At 41.4% G+C, this 24,515-nt stretch overlaps 3 protein-coding genes and 1 pseudogene across 4 annotated transcripts; 1 reads left to right on the top strand and 3 right to left on the bottom strand.

The window, feature by feature from the left end:
* Positions 1–319: 319 nt before the first annotated feature.
* LOC306843143 (extracellular calcium-sensing receptor-like) lies at positions 320–8,549 on the bottom strand (the record flags this gene model as incomplete). The annotated part of the gene is made up of 7 exons (XM_079374436.1): positions 320–1,233; positions 1,320–1,443; positions 1,601–1,828; positions 1,909–2,712; positions 2,843–3,134; positions 3,396–3,496; positions 8,436–8,549. 7 exons carry the CDS (start codon positions 8,547–8,549, stop codon positions 320–322), a joined length of 2,577 nt encoding a protein of 858 aa, XP_079230562.1.
* On the bottom strand, positions 4,889–7,939 carry LOC306843150 (extracellular calcium-sensing receptor-like; the record flags this gene model as incomplete). Its single annotated transcript, XM_079374443.1, has 5 exons — positions 4,889–5,802; positions 5,920–6,043; positions 6,306–6,515; positions 6,623–7,438; positions 7,655–7,939. 5 exons carry the CDS (start codon positions 7,937–7,939, stop codon positions 4,889–4,891), a joined length of 2,349 nt encoding a protein of 782 aa, XP_079230569.1.
* Positions 8,550–13,449: 4,900 nt separating the features above from the next.
* Positions 13,450–16,459, bottom strand: LOC306843001 (extracellular calcium-sensing receptor-like; annotated as a pseudogene). Its single transcript has 6 exons — positions 16,202–16,459; positions 15,565–16,103; positions 15,301–15,411; positions 14,943–15,152; positions 13,734–13,878; positions 13,450–13,640 (listed from the first exon to the last, which is right to left on the bottom strand). The product of its transcript is annotated as an extracellular calcium-sensing receptor-like (transcript).
* A 2,205-nt stretch (positions 16,460–18,664) lies between these two features.
* Positions 18,665–23,629, top strand: LOC306843132 (extracellular calcium-sensing receptor-like; the record flags this gene model as incomplete). Its single annotated transcript, XM_079374423.1, has 6 exons — positions 18,665–18,891; positions 19,158–19,464; positions 20,353–21,171; positions 21,261–21,488; positions 21,568–21,691; positions 22,725–23,629. 6 exons carry the CDS (start codon positions 18,665–18,667, stop codon positions 23,627–23,629), a joined length of 2,610 nt encoding a protein of 869 aa, XP_079230549.1.
* Positions 23,630–24,515: the final 886 nt, after the last annotated feature.

The raw sequence follows: 24,515 nt of genomic DNA, 5'->3' as shown, positions 1-24,515 counted from the left end.
TTTTTCATTTTAAAACTATTTTTCTTATTTATAAATACTATGAAATATTAAAAAATAAGCATTATTAGATTTTAATATGGTGATCATTTTTTATTGTAATACATATATATATATATATATATATATATATATATACACACACACACACATATATTACATTAATATGGCATTATAACTAAACATACAAGACATATAATAAACATATAAAGCATATAATGATGCATATCTGAGTATTAAAGCTGCTACAAGCTGGACAGTGAACTAGTGTCAAAGGCAGAAATATAATTTAAGAAAATTTCCCAGTTGCCAATTTCCCAAATTATTTATTTTCAGCTGTTCTTCCCATGATGGCTTTTTTAGTGTTTCTCTCTGGATGTAAAAGGATGATGTAGCACTTTGGGGCAAATATGGCCACCAGTAATCCAAAACTAGAAGCTAGAATGGCAAATATCTCAACAGCAACTGCATATTTCCCTGGTGAGCTCACATATGCTGGAACAAATGCAATCCAGACAGCACAGAAGATAAGCATACTGAAGGTAATGAATTTGGCTTCATTAAAATTATCTGGAAGATTTCTTGCAAGAAAAGCTAATAGGAAGCTTACTGCTGCCAGGAGGCCAATGTACCCAAGCAGAATTGCAAACCAAGCCACTGAACCAATGGCACATTCAAATACTATTTTAGACCTGACATACTGAATGTTTTTATGGGGTGTTGGAGAGTCAGTTGATAGCCAGACTGTACATATCACAACCTGGACAGCAGTGAGAACTAGGACAGTGCCTCTTTGTTGAGCTGCTCCAAACCATTTCATTGCACTTTTACCCTCTGGTCGAGATGACTTGAACACGGCTATTACCACCATAGTCTTGACCAGGATGCTGGAGACACAAAGTACAAAACTAATACCAAACATGGCATGTCTTAATTGACACGTCCACATCTGTGGCTGGCCAATGAACAGCAGCACACACAGGAAACACAGTTTGAGTGACAACAGCAGCAGGAAGCTGAGCTCTGAATTGTTGGAGCGTACCACAGGAGTGTTACGGTGATGAGCAAAGATGGCCATCACAAGGGCGCAGAAGCAGGTGCCAAGCAAGGAAGCAGTGGTCAGAGAGATGCCCAGAGGATCTTCATAGGACAGAAACTCTACTTCTTTAGGAACACAGTGATTTTTTTCTGGACTGGACCAGAATTCATTTGGACACACTGTGCATTCAGTAGAATCTGTAAAAGATGAATAAAGAAAACAATATTTGTGTAACATTTGCAGAATCATACACAAAACATATAATTTTAATACTGCTTCTCACCTGATACATTAGAAATCTCTCCATCTGCACACGGCAAGCAATCAAAACAGCAGACAGGAAGGCCCTTCCTCGTGGCTCGTCTGGTTCCTGGGGGGCAACTCTCACTGCACACAGACCATGGGGGCTGAAGGATGCATCATCTGTTATTAATCATGTTTTTGTGTTTCACATAATGACAAACTTTTCATTAATTTCAACCTTTTCATTAATTTATTCTTATTTGTCTTATCATAACTTTGTACAGTATTAAGACTATATATCTGCAAAAGGGATAGTTTTACTTTTTTTGTCTCAAAGTTCCAGTATAATGCATCCTCATCCAGTGTGAGCACTTTCCCTGATGTCGCCCCTTCATCTACCACACCAACTGTGCGGACAACGATCGATCCATCTGAGCTCGGCTGCCAGTTCATTACATCATAAATAGCCAGAGCATCTCCATTCTCATCAAATGACACATGATCCCCAAAGCCTGTGGTGAAGTTCACTTTCTGTAGGTAGTGAACCAGCTGCACAGGTTAAAAAAACAAATATTAGTCATCTATTTATGCCTTTTGTAGTACATGGGCCCTATTGCTGTGGGTTTTACCTGCCATGGCTGTAGGTTAGTTATGTCAGCACAGCTGTTCCCAATGAATGGTCCTCTCCCCTCCTCACACTGCATCAGGTCATGTAGTGCATGCGCCAGGGCATAAACTGCTTTATACACATTATAAGAGGCCCTTAGCTCTGATACATCATTATATTCATTAACTGTACTGTTCAGATCCTCTTCCGCTGTACACATTTTTTTTCCGTCTCTGCTTCCATTCTCAAAACTGCAACCAAACATGTTCTCCCAGAAGATTCTCACCATATTATTTATTGGATCACTGTCAGGTTGAAGACGTAGAAGAAAGTCATTAAGTCCCTTGATCTCTCCTCGACGGATGGCAATGCCCAGTGTGCCCGCAACGAGGGGTATGAAACGTGGAAGGTGGAGCACAGGTGAGGTGGTCCAAGCTTCACTTGCAATCCACTGCCTGCCTGTCACATTTTGCAGTAACAATTCATCCATCAGGGGTAACAGATCAGTTGAGAATGCCACCACTACTCTGGCTGTAGAGGCCTTAATCACTGCCACTATGCGCTGAATATCCCTGTGATTATCATAGGGCGTTATTTCAGAAAAAGCCACACAACCTCCAAATCGCTGCATTTCCTGATGGAAAGACTGAGCAGCATAGATTCCATAGTCATCATCACTATAGAGAACCCCTACCCATGTCCATCCAAAATATTTTAATATCTGAACCATAGCCCGCACCTGGAAGGCATCACTGGGGATTGTTCTGAAGAAAGAAGGGTACTTTTTCCTTTCACTCAAACAGGAGCAGGTGGCGTAGTAGCTAATCTAATTAGGAGAGACAGTAAGAAAGCAGAAAGGTGAAGGTGGGTTAAAGATAAATAAATAAACTGTCTTTATTATAAAATAAGCATACAATCATTGTTATGATTATTTTTATATTAATATCATATCTTACCATTGGAATGCGAAACAGACCCAGTACACTAGAAACTGCAATGGAGTGAGTGGACCCAGGATCCCCAACAATAGCAATCACTGGTGGTGGGCCAGTACAATTCAGGTTAGAAAATGTCTTTTTTGTGCCACTAATAAGAGTTGTAGCAGCCCTGAATGCCACTACAAGCTTCAAACAGTTGTCATAAAGATGGTAACCAAGAGTGATGCTAGGCAGAAGGTTTGGATTCTTATTGATCTCATCTATAGCAAAAACCATGGTTTGTGCCTGCTGGAAACTTGACATATAGAATCTAGGAAATAACAATACAAATACAAATAAAAAACTCAGTGGCAATGTACATTTATATATATATACATATTAATTATTAATACATATTGATAATTAAATAAAGCCCGTTGCATATAATCAAATAAAAAAAGATGTTAAATAATTTTCTTTTTTCTGTTATTGTCATCTTTTACTTTCTTTTTTTTTTTTTTTCCTTTAATCTGATTTCAGTCATCTACACACTTCAGTAAACATAACTTCTCATCCTGCTTTCCACACTCACTCCTCACACTTGGGCTGTTCCGGCTCCATTCTGAAACTAAGTTCTGGAAAGACTTTGAGGTGCTGAACCTCAAACAAGCCTCCAATGATAAGATCTCCATCCTGGTACATCCCATTCAGCTTGAAGTGTCCCTGGATTTGACAGAAGTCTGAAATAAAAGTAGCAGAGACATAAGTACAGGAAAGATACAGACAGATGTTTAGAGTAATCCTCATTTCTCTTCCTTAATCTCTGTATGACCCACTCACTCAATTGATTCCCTAATTTATTAAAAGGGCTGCACACAGTTTTTTTTTTTTTTTTTACTACAGAACAGGTGGTGTTGTGTGGACCTCCTGGGATTGAATACGTCATTGTGGGTTCATTTTTCATGTTTTCAAATATTATTGATGAATTATAGCAAAAAAAAAAAAAAAAAACCTGGTAACTTTCTGCCGGAGAGTTTGGACATTTCTTTTACTCCTAAAACACAACACAATATAATGTGTGATTCAAAATACATGTAAAACACCTATTAAAAATCAGTATGGAAAATGCCTTCATATTAACAGTATATTGGGGCCCTGTTTTTACAGACCTATTAAAGTGTAAAATCTGAAATTTGTATTTGTTATTTATAGAAATATAATATGTTTAAAAATGTGTGCTGTTCAAAAAATCATCTGCTTTTGAATATGTTTTTAATAAGCTCAGATCAGCTCAGAATTATTGGGTTAATAGATGCTGGTCTTGAAGATCTGAGCTTGTGTGACCCAACCAGTGGTACTGTAGACTGTAGTCTGTACGTGACAAATGATATCATCTAGGTGGCAGTCATGCGCTTGACTAAGTTTTTGTAATGCACCATTTGGTTGTGTTTATCACAGGAGCTTTAAGCACTCCCGATTCCTACAAGCCTCTTTACTCAGTGCTAATTAACACAGAGCTGATACACATACAGCAGTTTATATTTGTATTCATATACAAATCAGTGCCTTTCACTAACAGTGCCTAGTAAAATACATGTTATAATTCTACTAGCCAATTTTATCAAAGGCATACTGTATATAAAATTGATTTTACTGGGCATTGTTAGCAAAGGCACTGATTTGTATGTGAGTACGAATATATGTGTTTCCACTATGTACTTATTTTGCCATTCTTAATCAGACGTAATTTTTTAATACATTTATTTTTAATGACATTCATGCATAAACAATATAAGCTGTACACAGATTGTCTACCTTGGAACTATATGCGTATGTTATTTGTGAGTGACATCATTTTATTTCAGACTGACAGAGAAAATCTAAGCAAAATCAACAAAAATTCAAAAGCTGCCAAAAGAACCTAATGAACCTGTGAGAGATATACATTTGAAATATATTTTTTGCAGGTAAATAGTCAACACACACAAATACAGTGTATATACGCACAATTTGAAGTAATTTGATGTTTCATTGTATTTACAGAATCTTACACTAGTCGATTACTCATCTAGACAGCATGTAAAACTATTTATTTTGGGTTGATCTTCCCATAATGGCTTTTTTAGTGTTTCTTTCTGGGTGTAATATAATTACGTAGCACTTTGGGGCAAATATGGCCACCAGTAATCCAAAACTGGAAGCCAGGATGGCAAAAATCTCCACAGCCACTGCGTATTTCCCTGGTGAGCTCACATATGCTGGAACAAAAGTAATCCATACAGCACAGAAAATCAGCATGCTAAAAGTGATGAACTTTGCTTCATTAAAGTTATCTGGAAGATTCCTGGCCATGAAGGCTAACAGGAAACTTACCGCCGCCAACAGTCCAATGTATCCCAGCAGCAAAGAAAAACCAGCCACTGAGCCTATAGCACATTCATAAACTATTTTAGAGTGGATATACTGATTGTTTTTATGGGGTGTTGGGGATGCAGTAGATAACCAGATTGTACATATTGCTACTTGTGTAGAAGTTAGGGCTAAAACAGTTCCTCTTTGCTTTGCTGAACCAAACCACTTTATGGCAGATTTGCCCTCTGGTCGAGATGACTTGAATACAGCTATTACCACCATAGTCTTGACCAGGATGCTGGAGATGCACAGGACAAAGCTTATGCCAAACACAGCATGTCTTAACTGACATGTCCATAACTGTGGCCGGCCAATGAACAGCAGCACACACAGGAAACACAGTTTGAGTGACAACAGCAGCAAGAAGCTAAGCTCTGAATTGTTGGCTCGTACTACAGGAGTGTTACGATGATGAGCAAAGATGACCATCACAAGAGCACAGAAACTAGTGCCTAAGAGGGAGGCAGTGGTCAGAGAAATCCCCAGCGGATCTTCATAGGATAGAAATTCAACTTCTTTAGGAACACAGTGGTCATTTTCTGGACTTGGCCAAAACTCATCTGGACACATGACACATTCGGGTGAATCTGTAAGAGACAGAAAGAAAGAGAAATATAGGACAAGAGCACAGTATAATTATATTGAAAATTATCTAATATTTATGATCAAATACATATTTAATTTTCAAACAAGAATCTTCTCACTTGTCGTATTGGAAATCTCTCCATCGCCACATGGAAGGCAATCAAAACAACAGACAGGAAAGCCTTTCCTCCTGGCTCGTCTGGTGCCCGGGGGGCAGCTCTCACTGCACACAGACTGTGGGGGCTGAAGGAGGATAATAATTTTTTAATTTCTAGATATATTTATTTACATATACCTAAAATGTATATGTATGATTATTACTATTTAATCATATTCTTTCATAAATGTCAGTGAACAGAGTTAAAAACAGTTAAAAGGGTACAAAGACTTATTTATTAATTTATTGCTACTGGTTACTCATTGGCCAATGAAATGTTATTGTTTTTTGTTTAACGTTCAGACTAAACATCCTAACCAAGTAAGTAACATGTTTTATGCTATTTGCCTTTTTTGTCTCAAAATTCCAGTATAATGCATCTTCATCCAGTGTGAGTACTTTCCCTGATGTCGCCGCTTCATCTACCACACCAACTGTGCGGACAACGATCGACCCATCAGACCTTGGGTGCCAGTTCATCACATCATAGATTGCCAGAGCATCTCCATTCTCATCAAATGACACATGATCCCCAAAGCCTGTGGTGAAGTTCACTTTCTGTAGATAGTGAACTAGCTGTACAGTTTGTAGACAGAACATGTACAGAAATATATAAAATATGTGGCAGAACTTTGTATATTGTGTACATTATATATGAGTTTTACCTGCCAGGGTTTCAGGTTGGTTATGTCGGCATATCTGTTCCCAATTAATGGCCCACTCCCCTCCTCACACTGCATCAGGTCATGAAGTGCATGTGCCAGGGCATAAACTGCCTTATACACATTATATGAGGCCCTCAGCTCTGATACATCAGTGTATGCTGTTTCTGTGCTGCTCAGATCCTCTTGCCCTGAACATTTGGTTCCACCTTGTTCTTGTTGTTTATCTACAGCCTCAAACTTGCACCCAAACATTTTCTCCCAGAATATTTTTATTGTACTGTTTTTTGGGTTATTGTCAGGGCGGAGATGTATCAGAAAGTCATGAAGTCCCTGAATCTGTCCACGACGGATGGCAATGCCTAATGTCCCTCCCAGTAGAGGAAAATATTGTGGAGTTTGTAGGACAGGTGTCGTTGTCCAAGCCTCACTTGCAATCCACTGCCTGCCTGTCACATTTTGCGACAACAACTCATCCATCAGGGATGACAAATCAGTTGAGAATGCTACAACTACCTTGGCTGTAGAGGTCTGTATAACCCCTACTATTCGATGAATGTCCCTGTGGTTGTTATCATAAGGCAAAATCTCAGAGAATGCCACACAACCCCCAAACAGCTGCATTTCCTGCTGGAAGGACTGAGCAGCATAGACGCCGTAGTCGTCATTACTGTAGAGGAGACCAACCCAGGTCCATCCAAAATGTCTCAAGATCTGAACCATAGCCCGTACCTGGAAGGCATCACTGGGGATTGTTCTGAAGAAAGAGGGGTACTTTTTCCTGTCACTCAAACAGGAGCAAGTGGCATAGTAACTAACCTAATATAAATCACAAGAACAAAACAAAAAACAAACAAAAAAGGTTTCTCAGGCAATTTCACACTGTGAATGAAATTCATAAGAAATGAGAAGCAAGGGAATAAAATGGTTTTAAAGCACACACACACATTTTTTTAAAAATATTTACAAACTGATATTTGGAAACAAATACTGTATATTTTATGGCAAAACAAAAGAAAATATATCATGTCTTACCATAGGAACTCGAAACAGACCCAGGACACTGGAAATTGCTATTGATTGACTTGAACCTGGGTCCCCCACAATCCCAATCACCGGAGGAGGGCCAGTGCAGTTGAGGTCTGAGAAGGACTCCTCTGTCCCGCTAGTCAGGGATATGGCAGCCCGGAACGCCACACCAAGTCTTAAGCAGTTGTCATAAATTTGATAACCAAGCGTGATGTTAGGCAGCAGGTTGTTATTATTGTTAATCTCATTTATGGCAAAAACCATAGTCAGTGCCTGCTGGAAACTTGCCATATAGAATCTGGAAATAGCAACACAAATTTTATGATTAAGTAGTAATGTATCTAGCTTACTGTATATTGCAAATCAGAGATCAATTCTAATATAAATACAATATAATGTAGATTACAACCACATTTCTATTTTGTCCTTGTGCTTTTCTACTCACTATTTGAGTTTTATATGCAGTATATAATTTCAGCACAATGTTGTAATGATCTATTTCTATTCTCATATACTAAGTTGAATAACAAAATCTAGAAGTCACAAATAATTTAGAAAAAATTTGTTAACAATTCACAATCAGCAGTTATGTCATTGTTCTTTCTTATTATTTTCCTTAAATCTTATTTTACTTTTCTTTCATACTCTTTGTTAAGCGCAGCAGTTCTCATTCAATCCAAACTCACTCTTCACACTGGGGCAGTTCTGGCTCAGTTCTGAAGGTAAGTTCTGGGAAGACTTTGAGGTGCTGAACCTCAAACAGGCCTCCAATGATGAAGTCTCCAACCTGGTACATCCCATTCAACTTGAAGCGTCCTTGGAGCTGACAAGAGTCTGAGATAAAAGTAGCAGATATATAGTTACATGACAGATACAGGCAGATAATTAGAGTGATCCACATCTCTTATGACAAACTCAGCTAAATTCACTGTATAAACCAGTGTGGTATTCTTTTATAGTATGGGAGGTGTCACTTGAGAAATAAGGGCATCCTTCTGGGTAACTGTTTTGTGTGATTTTCAAATCCTGGGTGAAGAGTAACAAGGTATTATTCATTCATTCATTCCTTAACCTAAAAACCATTTGATTAAAACAAAAAGAACAACAATAAAACTTTTTTAGGTAATTGATCAGTTACTTAAAACATGTAGACAGTTCAGAGATGTAAAGTTTGGAATAAATGTAAATAATTACTGTACTTGAGTATCTTTTTGGATACTTTGTAGATTTACTGAGCATCAAAGATATTAGCAACTTTTACTCTCTACTTCACTACACATTTGAATGAGTGTTGCAGTTACACATTACATTTTGCATGGCACCTTTTCTGCAGCAATTTATTTCTGCGACAAAAGATGTGATACTGCCTACTACAGGGCACTGAAAGCACTTTATCTTGTGCGTTGTGCTCTTATGCCGAGTTCACACTGCACGATTTTCAAAGTCGCCGGATCACTGTTGTTTTCACACATCATGACTATCTGGGGTAGCATTCAGTTGCTGGTGTGTTCACATTGTCGACAGGTCCAGATATTTAGCATGCCAAATATTTCACGGGCGTCGGCGATTCTCTCAGACTGCGTCTTTGATAAGTGATTGTCACTCGCGTGAACGAGCACCGATGTGTATATATATATATATATATATATATATATATATATATATACAGTACACACACACACATATTTATTAATTCAGTCATTCACATTCCATTAAACTCCATTCTGATTTTAGATTAATTTGAATGCTACATCTCATCCCATAATCACTCATTCTGTACTGCCTGTTCTTAGTAAGGCATGGTTTAATAAGGTTAACATAACATCATAATATTGCCTGTAGGTGGAGTACACTGACTACAATACATGAAGGTGGCACTTAACCTGTTTCTCGTTTCTAGTGATTGGCATGGAGAGAACGTAAAAGCCACAGAGAGGCAGGAAGTGGAAGAGAGAGATAGACTGAGGACTCGGGGGAGACAACTTTGGCTGCGTTGCAGAGAACCACCAAAGTGCTGTGAACTTAAGTTTATTGGAAGTGCCGGAGAGCATTAGTGTTTTCTTTTTGAAAGTATTGAATAAATTACCCGAGCCTCAGTCACGCAGACTCTGACTTCTTCCTTCCTTCCCTCGAACTTTGTTACACTGGTGCCGAAATCTGGGAAGGAAGAAGCCCGGCTGGTGCTGTCATGCAGTCACCGGCAAGTTCGCTGTTTGCGAAAGTGATCCAGTCACTCGCGGGCCTCCAACAAGAACATCATCAGGCACTGCTGGAGATGCGGGATGACCAGGAATGGCGTTTCAACGCTCTTGTGCGGGCCCAGCAGGAGGACCGCCAGCTGTTCCGGAGCTGGATGGACCAGGAGGTACGGGCAGGGGGGCCATCATCAAGAAACCCAGCTGTCCCCACGCATCTGCCCCTGAATAAAATGGGGCCACAGGATGACCCAGAAGCTTTCCTCGATCTCTTCGAGAAGTCGGCTGAGGCATGTGAGTGGCCACGAGACCACTGGCGAGTGGTTCTCATACCTCTGCTATTAGGGGAGGTCTGTTTGTGGGTGATAGACGCTGGTGCGAATCGATTTAATGCACAACAATTTGTACAGTTCGTGTAACGTCCGTGACATAAACGCTGTGCCTTGATCAGTGAGAATCTCTTTCGGGATTCCCACTCGGAAGATTAACGATTGCCCATCCAGAACCTCCTGGTCTTCGCTGACCTGAAGCGAACCATCCTCCAGCGGGTCGGCCTGAGCCCAGAACAACACCGCCAGCGGTTTTGGTCGCTGGATCTGGGCCATAGTGGCTGGCCCTTCGTGCTAGCTCAGTAGCTCCAGGACGCCTGCCGCAAATGGCTGTTGGCCGGGGGAGGCGACGTCGAGCAGATCCTTAACCGAGTGGTGCTGGAGCAGTTCATCGGCCGTCTCCCGAAGAAAATGGCAGAGTGGGTCCAGTGCCACCGCCCGACGTTGCTAGACCTGGCCATCCAATTGGCGGAGGATCAGATGGTGGCGTGCCCAGGAGTCGGCAAATCCCTGCCAGCTGTTTCTCTCTCTCTCTTTTCCCCTAATGTCTCTTCTTCTTCCCCTCGTCCTGTCCCGCTTCCCAGGTCCCGTCCGTGCCTCCCTTCTCGAGTTCCACCCCGGGGACGGGGTGAACCGCCTTCAGAGCCTGTCGCCAGTTCGAGAGCGCCGCCCAGGGGGCGGGGCTAGCCAGCACGGGGACCGCAGCCGTGCCTTTCTCTCCGCTCTCTCCACGTCAGTCCCTTGACCCGCTTCCTGCCACTAGGGCAGCGGGGAGGCCTGGACCGGCCTGCCGGCGGTGCGGGAACCTGGGGCATTTCATGGACCGGTGCCCAGTTATGGAGGTGGGGGCACTGATCCGGGTCCTGGACGCCCCACAGGCTGCCCCCGATCAAGCTGACCTGTACCAAATACCTGTGAGTATTAAGGGGGGTACTTATCTCGCTTTGGTGGATTCCGGTTGTAACCAGACCTCAATCCACCAAAGCCTGATTCAGCTCGAGGCATTGGATAAAAGCCGCATGGTTCCAGTTCGGTGCGTACACGCGGATATGGTGAAATACCCTCTAATGTCCACGCTTATTCAATTTCGGGGGCAAAAGCATAGTTTGGAGGTGGCAGTTAAAACGCACCTCCGGCATCCGCTGATTTTGGGATCAAATTGGCCAGCATTTAGTCAATTATTGGGGTATTTGTGTGCGGATGTCTCTTGTGAAAAGAGAAAGCTGGAGAAGGGCATGGACACGCAGGTGGGAATGGCTGAACCAGGGCCGCGGGATACTGAGCTGAGGGAAGAGAGCGCGAATGAGAGGCTAATCTTCCTGAACGCAATGATTTTCCCCTGTAACAGTCCCAAGACGAGTCACTAAAATGGGCTTTTGAACAGGTCCAGACCATCGACAGTCAGTGTCTCCAGCCTGCCCGTCCCCTCTCCTATCCCTATTTTGCTATTTTGAAGGATCGGTTGTACTGAATGACACAAGACGCTTAGACAAAGCAGGACACAACCCAGTTATTATTACCAAAAAGCCATCGGGAAATGCTATTCCAGGCGGCTCACTGTAATCCAATGGTGGGACATTTAGGGCAGGCAGCAACACTAAATCTTCTCATGACCCAATTCTTTTGGCCGGGCATTCACAAGAATGTGCGCAGGTGGTGCGCGGGCTTGTCGTGAATGTCAGCTGGTAAATCCATCGGCCTCCCCAAAAGCGCCATTGCGCCCTCTTCCTCTAATGCAGGTCCCCTTCGAAAGAATTGGTATGGACCTCATCGGGCCATTAGAACGATCAGCATGCGGGCATCGCTTTGCATTAGTGCTGGTGGACTATACAACCCGATACCCAGAAGCGGTGGCGCTTCGCAACATTTCAGCAAAAAGTGTGGCGAACGCACTGTTTTCGTTAATCTCCCGAGTGGGAATATCGAAAGAGATTCTCACTGATCAAGGCACGGTGTTTATGTCACGGACGTTACGCGAACTGTACAAATTGTTGGTCATTAAATCGATTCGCACCAGCGTCTATCACCCACAAACAGACGGTCTGGTGGCACGATTTAATTGCACATTAAAAACCATGATTCGGAAGTTCGTCCACGAAGACGCCAAAATTGGGACAGGTGGCTGGAACCCCTCTTGTTCGCTGTGCGGGAGGTCCTGCAAGCCTCCATGGGGTTTTCCCCCTTTGAGCTTCTTTTTGGTCGTCAGCCCCGTGGGGTGCTGGATGTCCTGAGAGAAACTTGGGAGGATGGACCTTCAGACAGCCGAAATGAAATTCAATACGTGCTGGACCTGAGAGCAAAACTCCACACTTTGGGGCGGCTGTCGATGGAGAATTTGTTACAGTCCCAGGACCGGCAGAGCCGGCTGTACAACCGGGGAACCAGGCTACATAAATTTTCACCGGGAGAAAAAGTACTTGTATTACTGCCTACGTCTAGCTTTAAATTACTCGTGAAGTGGCAAGGACCCTTTGATGTCGCACGGCGAGTTGGGGATTTTAATTATGAGGTGATTTGTACAGACTGGAACGGGGCACATCAGATTTATCACCTCAACCTCCTCAAAAAGTGGAGTGAGACGGAGTCAGTGATGCTGGCGATGGCAGTGAGTGGGGAGGAGGATCTCGGGCCAGAGGTAAATACCAAACCACAATCTCTAGCCCTGGCCCCTGGGGGAGACCACCTCTCGCCCTCGCAGCTCGCTGATGTAGCCAAGCCACAAGCCGCGTTTGCGGATGTGTTCTCACCCCTGCCTGGGCGAACCGACCTCATACAGCACCACATAGAGACTGAGCCGGGGGTGGTGATTCGCAGCCGGCCGTATTGTTTACCTGAACACAAAAAAAGGTAGTTCAGGCAGAATTAGAAGCTATGCTAGAGATGGGAGTAATAGAGGAATCCCATAGCGATTGGGGCGAGCCCCATAGTTTTAGTACCTAAAACAGACGGCTCTGTACGATTCTGTGTGGATTATCACAAGGTGAACGCTGTGTCGAAATTCGATGCATATCCAATGCCACGGGGTTAACGAACTGCTTGATCGGCTGGGCACAGCTCGATTTTATTCGACACTGGACTTAACTAAAGGATATTGGCAGATCCCCTTATCACCGTTGTCCAAAGAAAAAACAGCCTTCACAACACCGTTCGGATAACACAAATTTGTTACACTTCCGTTCGGTTTATTCGGGGTGCCGGCCACGTTTCAGCACCTCATGGATAAAATTCTGCGGCCGCATGCAGCATATGCCGCTGCGTATCTAGATGACATCATCATCTATAGTAACGGCTGGCAGCGGCATATCATATGCAGCATTTGCGGGCCATGCTGAGAGCGCTGAGGGGGGCCGGACTGACGGCTAACCCGAGGAAGTGTGCGGTTGGGCGTGTGGAGGTCAGGTATCTGGGCTTCCACTTGGGCCACGGGCAGGTGCGTCCCCAAATTAATAAAACCGCAGCGGTTGCGACCTGCCCGAGACCCAACACCAAAAATGAGGTGAGGCAGTTCCTGGGGCTGGCGGGATATTATAGAAGGTTTGTGCCTAATTATTCGGACCTCACCAGCCTGCTGACTGACCTCACTAAAAAGGAAGTACCAGATCCGGTCCAGTGGACGTAGCTGTGTCAGCAGGCTTTCACCCAGGTAAAGGCTGCTCTGTGTGGCGGACCGCTGTTGCACTATCCTAATTTTTCTCTCCCCTTCTTGCTGCAGACAGATGCATCAGACAGGGGGCTTGGAGCCATCCTGGCCCAGGAGATAGAGGGTGAAGAGCGGCGGTGCTGTACATCAGTCGCAAGCTCTCAAAGAGAGAGACTATGTACAGCACCATTGAAAAGGAGTGTCTAGCGATCTGGTGGGCCGCCCCTGCAGTGGCTCCATCGCATGAAAGATACCAACACGCGGATTACCCGTTGGTATCTGGCCCTCCAGCCCTTTAAGTTCAAAGTGATCCACAGGCCGGGGGCACAGATGGCTGTGGTGGACTTCCTCTCCAGGAATGGGGGTTGGGGGGGGGGGGGTTGCAGGCCGGAGGGCTCCCCAGCCTGAGTCGGGCGGTGGGGGTATGTGGTAAGGGGGGCGTGGTTAGCAGAGTCTGCAGCGGGAGAGAGAGGTTGGAGACGAGCGGTGAGTAAGTGGGTCAAGTGCAAGATGACATTCACCTGTTTCTCGTTTCTAGTGTTTGGCATGGAGAGAACATAAAAGCCACAGAGAGGAAGGAAGTGGGAGAGAGAGACAGACTGAGGACTCGGGGGAGACAACTATGGCTGCATTGCAGAGAACCACCAAAGTGCTGTGAACTTATGTTTATTGGAAGTGCCGGAGAGCACGAGTGTTTTCTTTTTAAAAGTATTGAATAAATTACCCGAGCCGACTTGGACTTCTTCCTTCCTTCCCTCGAACTTTGTTACACAGAGGCATACTGTGATTAAATAATAATACTGTTTCAACTGTTGTAATTTTGCTGGCATGACTCTCTTTACCTGATATATTAGAAATCTCTCCATCTGCACATGGCAGGCAGTCAAAACAGCAAACAGGGAGGCCCTTCCTTCTGGCTCACCTGGTGTCTGGGGGGCAGCTCTCACTGCACACAGACTGTTGGGGCTGAAGAACACATAAAACACACACACACAAACATACACACATATTGTACAGTATGTTTGTATAATTTACAAAAAAGTATACTTCCTTCAGCAAAAATTGCACACATAATATGATTTCATAGGAGGGTTCTGTCTCAATAGTTTAAAAGATTGATAAAGACATACTTTATTTGTCTCTAAGTTCCAGTATATTGCATCCTCCACCAATGTGAGCACCTTCCCCATTGCTGCACCTTCCACACCAACTGTTCTAGCAACTATTGATCCATCAGAGCTTGGCTGCCAGTTCATCACATCATAAATGGCCAGAGCATCTCCATTCTCATCAAATGACACATGGTCCCCAAAGCCTGTGGTGAAGTTCACCTTCTGTAGCTAGTGAACCAGCTGCACAGTTTGTAGACAGAACATATCCATTTTAGTTTGTTTTTTTGTTTGTTTGTTTTTTCCATTTAGCTATCCTATAAAATTTGAAATTAACAGTATAACTGATAAGCTATGCTTCTGTCCACAGGAGTCTTACCTGACAGGTTTTCAGGTTGCTTATATCGCCACATCTGTTCCCACTGAATGGCCCACTACCCTCCTCACACTGCATAAGGCCATGCAGTGCATGTGCCAGGGCATAAACTGCCTTATACACATTATATGAGGCCCTCAGCTCTGATACATCAGTGTATGCTATTTCTGTGCTGCTTAAATCTTCCTATCCTGTACACATTTTTTCTCCCTCTCTACCTCCAGTGTCAAAGCTGCACCCAAACATGTTCTCCCAGAAGATTCTCACCATATTATTTCTCAAATTACTGTCAGGATGGAGGCGTAGGAGAAATTCATGAAGTCCCTGAATCTCTCCTCGACGGATGACAATGCCCAGAGTGCGTCCTAGAAAGGGCAGAAGATGCTGAGTGTGAAACACAGGTGAGGTGGCCCAAGCTTCACTTGCAATCCACTGCTTGCCTGTAACATTCTGCAATGCCACCTCATCCATCAAAGGCAGCAGATAGGCTTCTGTGGAGAACACCACCACCACTCTTGCTGAATTCCCTTTACAATGCGCTGGATGTCTACGTGGTTGTAATCAAGAGGTAAGATTTCAGAAAAAGAAACACAACCTCCAAACAATTGCACTTCCTTTTGGAAGGACTGAGCAGCATTGATGCCATAGTCATCATCACTGTAGACAAGACCAACCCAAGTCCATCCAAAATGCCTCAAAATCTGAATCATAGCCCGCACCTGGAAGGCATCACTGGGGATTGTTCTGAAGAAAGAGGGATACTTTTTCCTGTCCCTCAAACAGGAGCAGGTGGCGTAGTAGCTAACCTTATAGGAGAGATTATAATGACAAAAATCATTGTTATAGCAGACAAAATGAAACATTTTGTGAAAGGTAATAGAATTGTATATATAACTCATCGTACCATAGGTATTCGAAATAGTCCCAGCACACTGGAGATTGCTATACAGTGAGTGGATCCAGGATCACCCACAATCCCAATTACTGGAGGAGGGCCAGTGCAGTTGAAATTGGAAACAGTCTCCTCTGTCCCACTAAGCAGGGTGGTTGCAGACCTGAATGCCAGTCCAAGCTTCACACAGTTGTCATACAGATGATAACCGAGGGTGATGTTAGGCAACAGGTTAGGATTGTTATTGATCTCATTTATGGCATATACCATAGCTTGTGCCTGCTGGGAACTTGCCATATATAATCTAGAAAAGGCAGCACAATGTTTACATTCAGTTATCCTAAAGAATATCAGAATATCATCACAAAAAAAAAAAAAAAAAAGAATGATAAGTTGATCTCTTGATCTCTCTCATCTCAACACATTGCAAACCTTTCATTAGACAGTCAGTTCTAAAGTAATAACAATAATAATAATAATAATAATCTATCAAATAAATAAAAACATAGACTTTGTTCTGCATGTTTCCTTCTATTGTTTTATAATTTTATTCAGAGTTTCAGAATTTGAACAGAATAGAATAAATGCAACACAGTTACCAACTCAGAGGTGTGCTATTTGTTATTTTCTAGCAATAAACATTCTCTTTTTAACAACAAAAAATAAAAATAAATAAAGTTTAAAAAGAAAAATAAATTAAATAAATGGTCACAATTTACAGAGAACTGGGACCATGTAATGTTATGATATCCACTTTCTATGGTAGGCTTATTTTATGTTAATAGCAATAGTTTAACAAATCTAACTTTCCAGTTCTCAAAAAAAAGGGGATTGTGATTCTAATGCACAAAAAAAAAAAAAAAGAAGGTTGGGTGGGGGAGTGTGTTCTTTAATATATCCAGTAGATGGCAGTCACCTAATGACAAGCTCTGTCATTTCTCACTTTATCTGATAAACCAACCTTTACCTACTCGGCATCCCTTACAAACATATAAAAATACAGACATCCATTCTCAAATGCACATAGATTCCCCTTCATAAAGAGCTGGAATAGCCTTGGTGAGGCAAACAGTAGCTCTGTGAGTGAGTGTTTATCAGCCTACCCTTTCTTCTTTATCATTGAAGTAACAAATAAATCAGAGAGAGAGTGAGAGAGAGAGTGAGAGAGAGTGAGAGAGAGAGAGAGAGAGAGAGAGAGAGAGAGAGAGAGAGAGAGAGAGAGTGAGAGTGAGAGAGAGAGAGAGAGAGAGAGAGAGAGAGAGAGAGAGAGAGAGAGAGAGATGTATTTTATAGTTTATATTTTATGCTAGGTTCTCTGGACATCAGGCCAGTTTTTTTTTTGATGATTCTAAGAAAAAGATGATTCTGAACTATGTTATGCAATCTATTACATAATTATTTGATATTCTAATTTGCAATATGTGTGTAAACATGACCATAAAAGGGTATTCCCTTTCTTTACATTGTATATATACATTGTATCTAATTTACATATGAATATGTTTTTGGGGCAACATGTAATGAAAAAGAAGTTTATTAATGAGATCAACACCTTAGCAACCCTAATAATCATGCTGTATGCCCTGGTGTCCACTACAGAGGACATATTCTGTAACAGAAAGTCATATTCTGATTTGAATCCCCATAGTGTTTTTCTTACACATTTGTTTACGATGAACAATTTGAGAATTAGCCAGATTGAAATGAAAATTATAAAATATGATCACATTTTCATAGAAGTAGTGAATTCAGTCATTCAGTCAATGTCAGTAATTTTTTTAAAGACCAAGGATGAGGAGTTTTCACAGTTAAACCTTCAAACATTTTTTTTTCTTTCGAAAAATACCCTGAATGTGTTCTATCCAGGCCTAAAACTGTGATGTATGGAAATTTGCTCAAATTAATTGTCTTCTACAGAGGAAAATGTTCTATGGCTGTCTCAGGACACACTTGTACACGCTTCGTCCTGGCTCACATGATTCCAGCAGAATGATAATTTGATCATTTTTAATATAATCCACATACAATAAGAGGTAAAATAAAATGATAATCTAATCATCCAAATTATTTTGAAGCTTTCAAATAATTATTCTGTTCTAATTTCAAATTATATTTAAAACAAAGTGGTTGTTTATAGCATATCTGCAGGGAATATGTAAACTATTGTAGCTTATGGAATTGTTTTAATGTTTCACAATTCAAAGCTGGTAATGATAACATTCATAATGTAATGATTTTCCACTATTTTAGGATCCTTGATACATTTCAAGGCACCTTGATCTGAAGCACTATCACATGACCTAAGTTACTACTCCACCCACAATGTATATCATTGGCCAGTCTCATCTGATGTTACGTTTGGTATCTTGACACATCTTTTATAACTGAGAACTCTAGACTTCCAGACATTCTGGATGGGGTCCTCACTAGCTGTTTCCATGGTTGGATTTGAAAGCTTCAGCAATGGCCAATAAGATGCCAGTGACTAAACTGGTACCACTTGGTCTGTTGCTTCTGCTGTACTTCTCAGTAGCTTTCTGCAATGCATTGGACAATAGGTGCTGGACACTGGGTGATTTTAATTCACCAGTACTGGAAAAGGATGGTGATATTGTAATTGGAGGGCTGTTTCCCGTGCACTATATAGCCCCAGAAACTGAACATAATTACTCTGAACGGCCACAGCATCAAGAGTGCAGCGGGTGTGTGTAACAACATGCAGACAATGAAGATCAGCAACGAAAAGATAAAATAAAATACCAGTTGGTTTAAAATAATAAGCATACATACATGTAATGTGAATGAGATCCACACTGTTACCCATAACATTTACTGTATTATTATGGTAAAATAAGGATGTTTATCACTTCTGTGAACTGTTCTCCTCAGAATAAGCCTCTTTGTTAACTTCTCACTACTGCTATACCCAGCTCTCTCCTTTTTTGCTCTCTCCTCATCTTTTCAACAGGTTTGATTTTCGTGCATTCCGCTGGGTCCAAACAATGGTGTTTGCCATTGAAGAAATTAACAGTAACTCTAGTTTATTACCAGGAGTGACACTAGGTTATCGGATCTTGGATAGCTGTGATCATGTGCACACCAGTCTGCGAAGCATGCTTTTCCTGGTGAATGGCACCTCCAGTCAAACAAAGGCTAATGCTGATGACAGTGCCAAATGCTTTTCCACTGCCCCAGTGCCAGCTGTCATCGGTCTGGCATCATCATCGCCCACACGGGCTGTGGCACAAACTTTGGGTCCATTTGGAATTCCACTGGTAAGAGTCTTGTAAGAGATGATAATTCCAGATATTTATTTTATCTATGTATTGCTGTTAATTTATGTATTCACTTATTTCTTTGTTAAACAACACATGATTGTGTGAAATTTCAGTCAAGACATTTTCCATCTGCTGCTGTTATAAAAATCTAAAGTTATAATCAAAAAGCATAGCTGTGAGCTTTTTAACATTATGTATTAAACATATGGTCAAACTCCTTTGTGCAAACTGCTTTGTGAGCATTTTAACACTGATTTTCATGTTGTGTCTTCAAAGAGCCTGCATTTATTGAAACCTTTAATGCTCATAAAAACAAATCAGAAATGACCAGTGCTATAAACTATTTGTCCTGTTGTTACATATTATTGAATAACTAACATTTGTTGTCAGATTATTTGTTTTATTAATGAAAGTGCAAAAAAAAAATATATATATATAATAATAAAACAAACAGGCTTTTCTTTCGAATGCATCATCTCTGTAATAAGTTACTCATAAGCTTTCCTCTGGGTTTTAGTATACTATTTATTCTATTGATTCTAGTGCATACTATTGATTATATATGTTCCTGCGAATTAGCTAATGTCAAAAATACGTTATCATTTGCCCAAGTTGTACTTGTTTTTAGCACCAAAAAAGGGAAACATCTTCTAGGGACAAATAAATAAATAAATAAAATAGATCAGCATCTATAACCTGATCAGTGCAGCAAAAGATGTTTAAGACATATTTCTGTACACTGTTATAATGCTTTTATTGGTCAATTTTGAGAGAGAGAGAGAGAGAGAGAGAAAAATAAAATAAAAAAACCTTCTGCCGAAACAATCAGACAAATCCATGCTTTCACATCTCCCTTTTTTCTTTTTGTCTTTCTTGTCTTTCAAGATAAGCTACTTTGCAACCTGCACCTGTCTCACAGATAAGAAGGAATACCCTTCTTTCCTGCGTACTGTGCCCAGTGATGTATTTCAGGTGCAGGGACTGGTCCAGTTGGTTTCCCACTTTGGCTGGCGCTGGGTGGGTACAGTGGGCACAGATGATGACTACAGTCACTATGGCATCCAGGCCTTTACCGAGCAGCTTGAAAGACTTGGTGGCTGTATAGCCTTTCACCACACTATACCCAAAACACCTTCCCAGGCACAAATACATGCAATTCTTAATAGCCTGGAGGGTTCCACTGCACAAGTGATTATAGCATTTGCCACTGAAGGACAGCTGCTGGAGCTCTTGGTTGAAGCGGCTCATAGGAATCTAACAAGGAGGCAATGGGTGGCCAGTGAAGCCTGGGTGACAGCCAAACTTCTCACTATCCCCGAGCTTCACCATGTCCTGGCTGGAACAGTGGGATTTGCCTTTAGGGGCACCACTATTCCAGGCTTGGCTGAGTTTCTCCTCAGGATTAGACCCTCACCTAGACCTGAATCTGTTTTCACCAACATGTTTTGGGAGGAACTGTTTGGATGTAGGCTAGGTTATAAGGATAGTGGTGATTCTGAGTTGTCATCACTCTGTACTGGTTCAGAGGATCTAATGGAGACTGAGAATAGCTATACTGATGTATCAAGGGTGAGAATTTCATACAATGTCTATAAAGCAGTGTATGCTATTGCTCATGCTCTACACCAGCTGTTGCAATGTGGTTCTAAGGAACAAAGCTCAGATCACATCTGCAAGACTGAATCAAATTTCTCTCCATGGCAGGTAATAAGCATGTGTGTGTGTGTGTGAGTGTGTTATAAAACGTGTAGAAATTCTTATTTATTTTTTGCTTGCTTTAACTAATTCAATAGCTCCTTCACTACCTGAAGAAAGTACATTTTACAAACCAGTTCAATGAGAAGGTGTATTTTGACAACAACGGAGAGCCTGTGCCCCTCTATGACATAATTAACTGGCAGAAAAATGACAGAGGTACAATCCAGTTTCAGATGGTGGGCACCTATGATGGATCTGCCCCACATGGACAGCAGCTTAGGATAGATGAGGGGTTAATTCAGTGGGCAGGGGGACACACTGAGGTGAGCCTGTGCTTGAATGGCAAACAGTTGTGAAGCTCTTAGCTATTAGTCTCCTGATTTTATAATGTTTTCTACCTAGGTTCCTGTTTCCTTATGCACCCCTCCTTGCCCCCCTGGAACACGGCAGGCCACTCGACCTGGACAGCCTGTCTGCTGCTTTGATTGTTTGCCCTGTGCTGAAGGGGAAGTTAGCAATATCTCAGGTAAATATCTATCTATCTATCTATCTATCTATCTATCTATCTATCTATCTATCTATCTATCTATCTATCTATCTATCTATCTATCTATCTATCTATCTATCTATCTATCAGCAGGAGCTACACATTATCACCAAATAAACTGATCAGGTCACCGATGTGGACAGTTTTATTTTGTGATAATGACCAGCTGCCTGTTCAGTGTCTCACTTATTATATGGCTACTCACCAAATAAATAAATATATGGACTTAAAATATTGATTTGAGTATAAATTATTGTATAATTCTAACTGTGTATTAGCTTAAAGCCCTATGACCACAAGTGGTTTGGAGAATGGATGAATGGAATTATCTTAACACTTCTGCTAAGAAAATAGTAAATTATAAGGTTTAAAAAAAAAAGACAAATGATCTAGCATTGAGTACGGTGGCCGAGAGAGCTCAATGTGCTGCATATTAAGAAAACATCTTCATCAGTTTGACAACATGTTTGTTTACGAATTAAACTTGTGGCCACACGAAAAACATATAGTTCCCTCAACATAAGAAGTCGTGGCCACAAGAAATGGATGTTTTTCCTTCAACATAGGATCTTGAGGCCACAACTTCACATCTCATGGCCATGACATGAGGATGCTGTTACCTTGACAAAATGATCTTGTGGCCACGACATATCACATTCCCAAGAGTTAATAAGTCGTGACCATGACAAAATTAAGTGAACCAAGTGAACTAAGTGAACTAAGTGAACATGTCCCCTCCCGGTTACCATAATATGGAACAAGACAGCAATGTGATAATAAAGTAATGCAGGTTTGAGTTGTGACCCACCTGACCCGTTATGAACTATCTAACCGGTACAGAATTATGGATGACTGTGAATTTTAGTAAACATTTGACTGCTGAATGCCACGATCAATATTCAGAATAAAAAAATCAAGTATTCCAAAAGTGATTTTTCCACAGAGTTGTGTAATAATATCGTATACATTTTGGAAATCTGGTTGACCTAAAGTGTCTGTTTCTCTCTACTAGGTGCTACTGAGTGTATCAAGTGTCCCCAGTACTACTGGCCAAACAACGAAAGGGTTTCTTGTGTTGCTGGCATAGAGGAGTTTCTCTCATACCATGAAATCATGGGAATAATTCTCATATCTTTGTCTCTCGTTGGAGTCGCTGTGGCAACTCTTATCACAGTGATTTTCTTCCTTTTTAGAAGCACACCCATAGTTAAGGCCAACAACTCTGAGATGAGTTTTCTACTGCTGTTGTCTCTCAAACTTTGCTTCCTTTGCTCACTGGTGTTTGTGGGCCGGCCCTCACCATGGACATGCCGTGCCCGACAAGCTGCGTTTGGGATCAGCTTTGTTCTATGTATCTCATGCATACTGGTCAAGACCATTGTAGTGCTTTTGGCCTTTCGTTCCACTATGCCTGGTTCCATTTCTCTAAAATTATTTGGCCCTCCACAGCAAAGGGTTTTCATTTTCTGTTGCACGACAGGCCAAGTTATCTTGTGTGCTTGCTGGCTGGCACTAGCACCTCCTTACCCCTACAAAAACACGTCCTATCAGGGTGGTAAGATTGTACTTGAATGTAAAGATGTGTGGCCACTAGGATTTTACCTGGTGCTGGGTTATATCGGATTACTCTCTTGTATGTGTTTCGCCCTTGCCTTCCTTGGAAGGAAACTTCCAGATACATTTAATGAAGCAAAGCTCATTACATTTAGTATGCTTATATTTTTTGCTGTGTGGATCTCATTTATACCAGCATACAACAGCTCACCAGGGAAATACACAGTGGCTGTTGAGATATTTGCCATTCTTGCTTCCGCTTTTGGACTTCTGTTTTGTATTTTTGTACCTAAATGTTATGTAATTCTGTTAAGGCCTGATTTAAATACTAAAAAGGGAATGACTGGACAAATGTCAAAATGAAATGTTATTAGCTTGCATGACAGTAACCCTGTCAATATGCCATTCCTGTTCATCATATTGTTTGATTATGATTGTTATATTGTTTGTAAATATATAGGAGCAACTACTACTGTTTACCAAATTTATTTTGGTAAAAATTCTGTATTTTATTGTTGTGTGTAACCATAATTAACACTTGATAACCATGTTGACATTAATAATTAAAAAGCCTTTTATTGCCCAAATATCCAAGTTGACATACATGCAAACAAAATTGAAAACAGAATTTGCAACATGAGCAATATCACACGAGTAGACGTGAGATACGGCTATATATCGGCATGTCTGTGATTTGGCCATAGGCATGAGGCCGCAGACCAAGTGCCGTAGGTAAACAAAGCATGCCGATATATAGCCATATTTCATGTCTACGAGTGTGATATTGCATAACAGTTTGATGGCATGAGTGTGTAAATAAATTAGGAACAACAACGAGTGTCTTTAACAGCCCTCTTTTGTGCAGAACTACTTCCTTACAGTTGACAATTTAACAGCTGGGCCCAAGCCTCCATTACTAATTTGAAAAGGTCACTTTAGAACTAGTAACAAAGGAATGTTGAGTTGCTTCTTTAAAAGCTTATTGTATTACTGTATTAAAAGCAGTGTATTATGTGCAGTAGAGTATTATGAGAGATATTAACTCTGCATCAGATACAGCATTCCTTCTTCAGCATAATCTCATATTCACAATAAAACATTAGTTTGAATGTCCACTGAGGAAAGTGACAGGCTCTTTGTCATACTATCCTTTCATCTGTTAAGGGTGATTTCCATTGACAGCGCTGCTCAATGCATTTGTTGGTTACGTTTTACAAGCTGTTATTAAAAGTAAAAACTTCCGTCTGAG

This window comes from Barbus barbus (genome assembly GCF_936440315.1).
Source record: "Barbus barbus genome assembly, chromosome: 23".
NCBI classification, from domain to species: Eukaryota; Metazoa; Chordata; class Actinopteri; order Cypriniformes; family Cyprinidae; genus Barbus; species Barbus barbus.
Note: the sequence above shows the minus strand (reverse complement) of the source record. Positions and strands in the feature narration are given on the sequence as shown.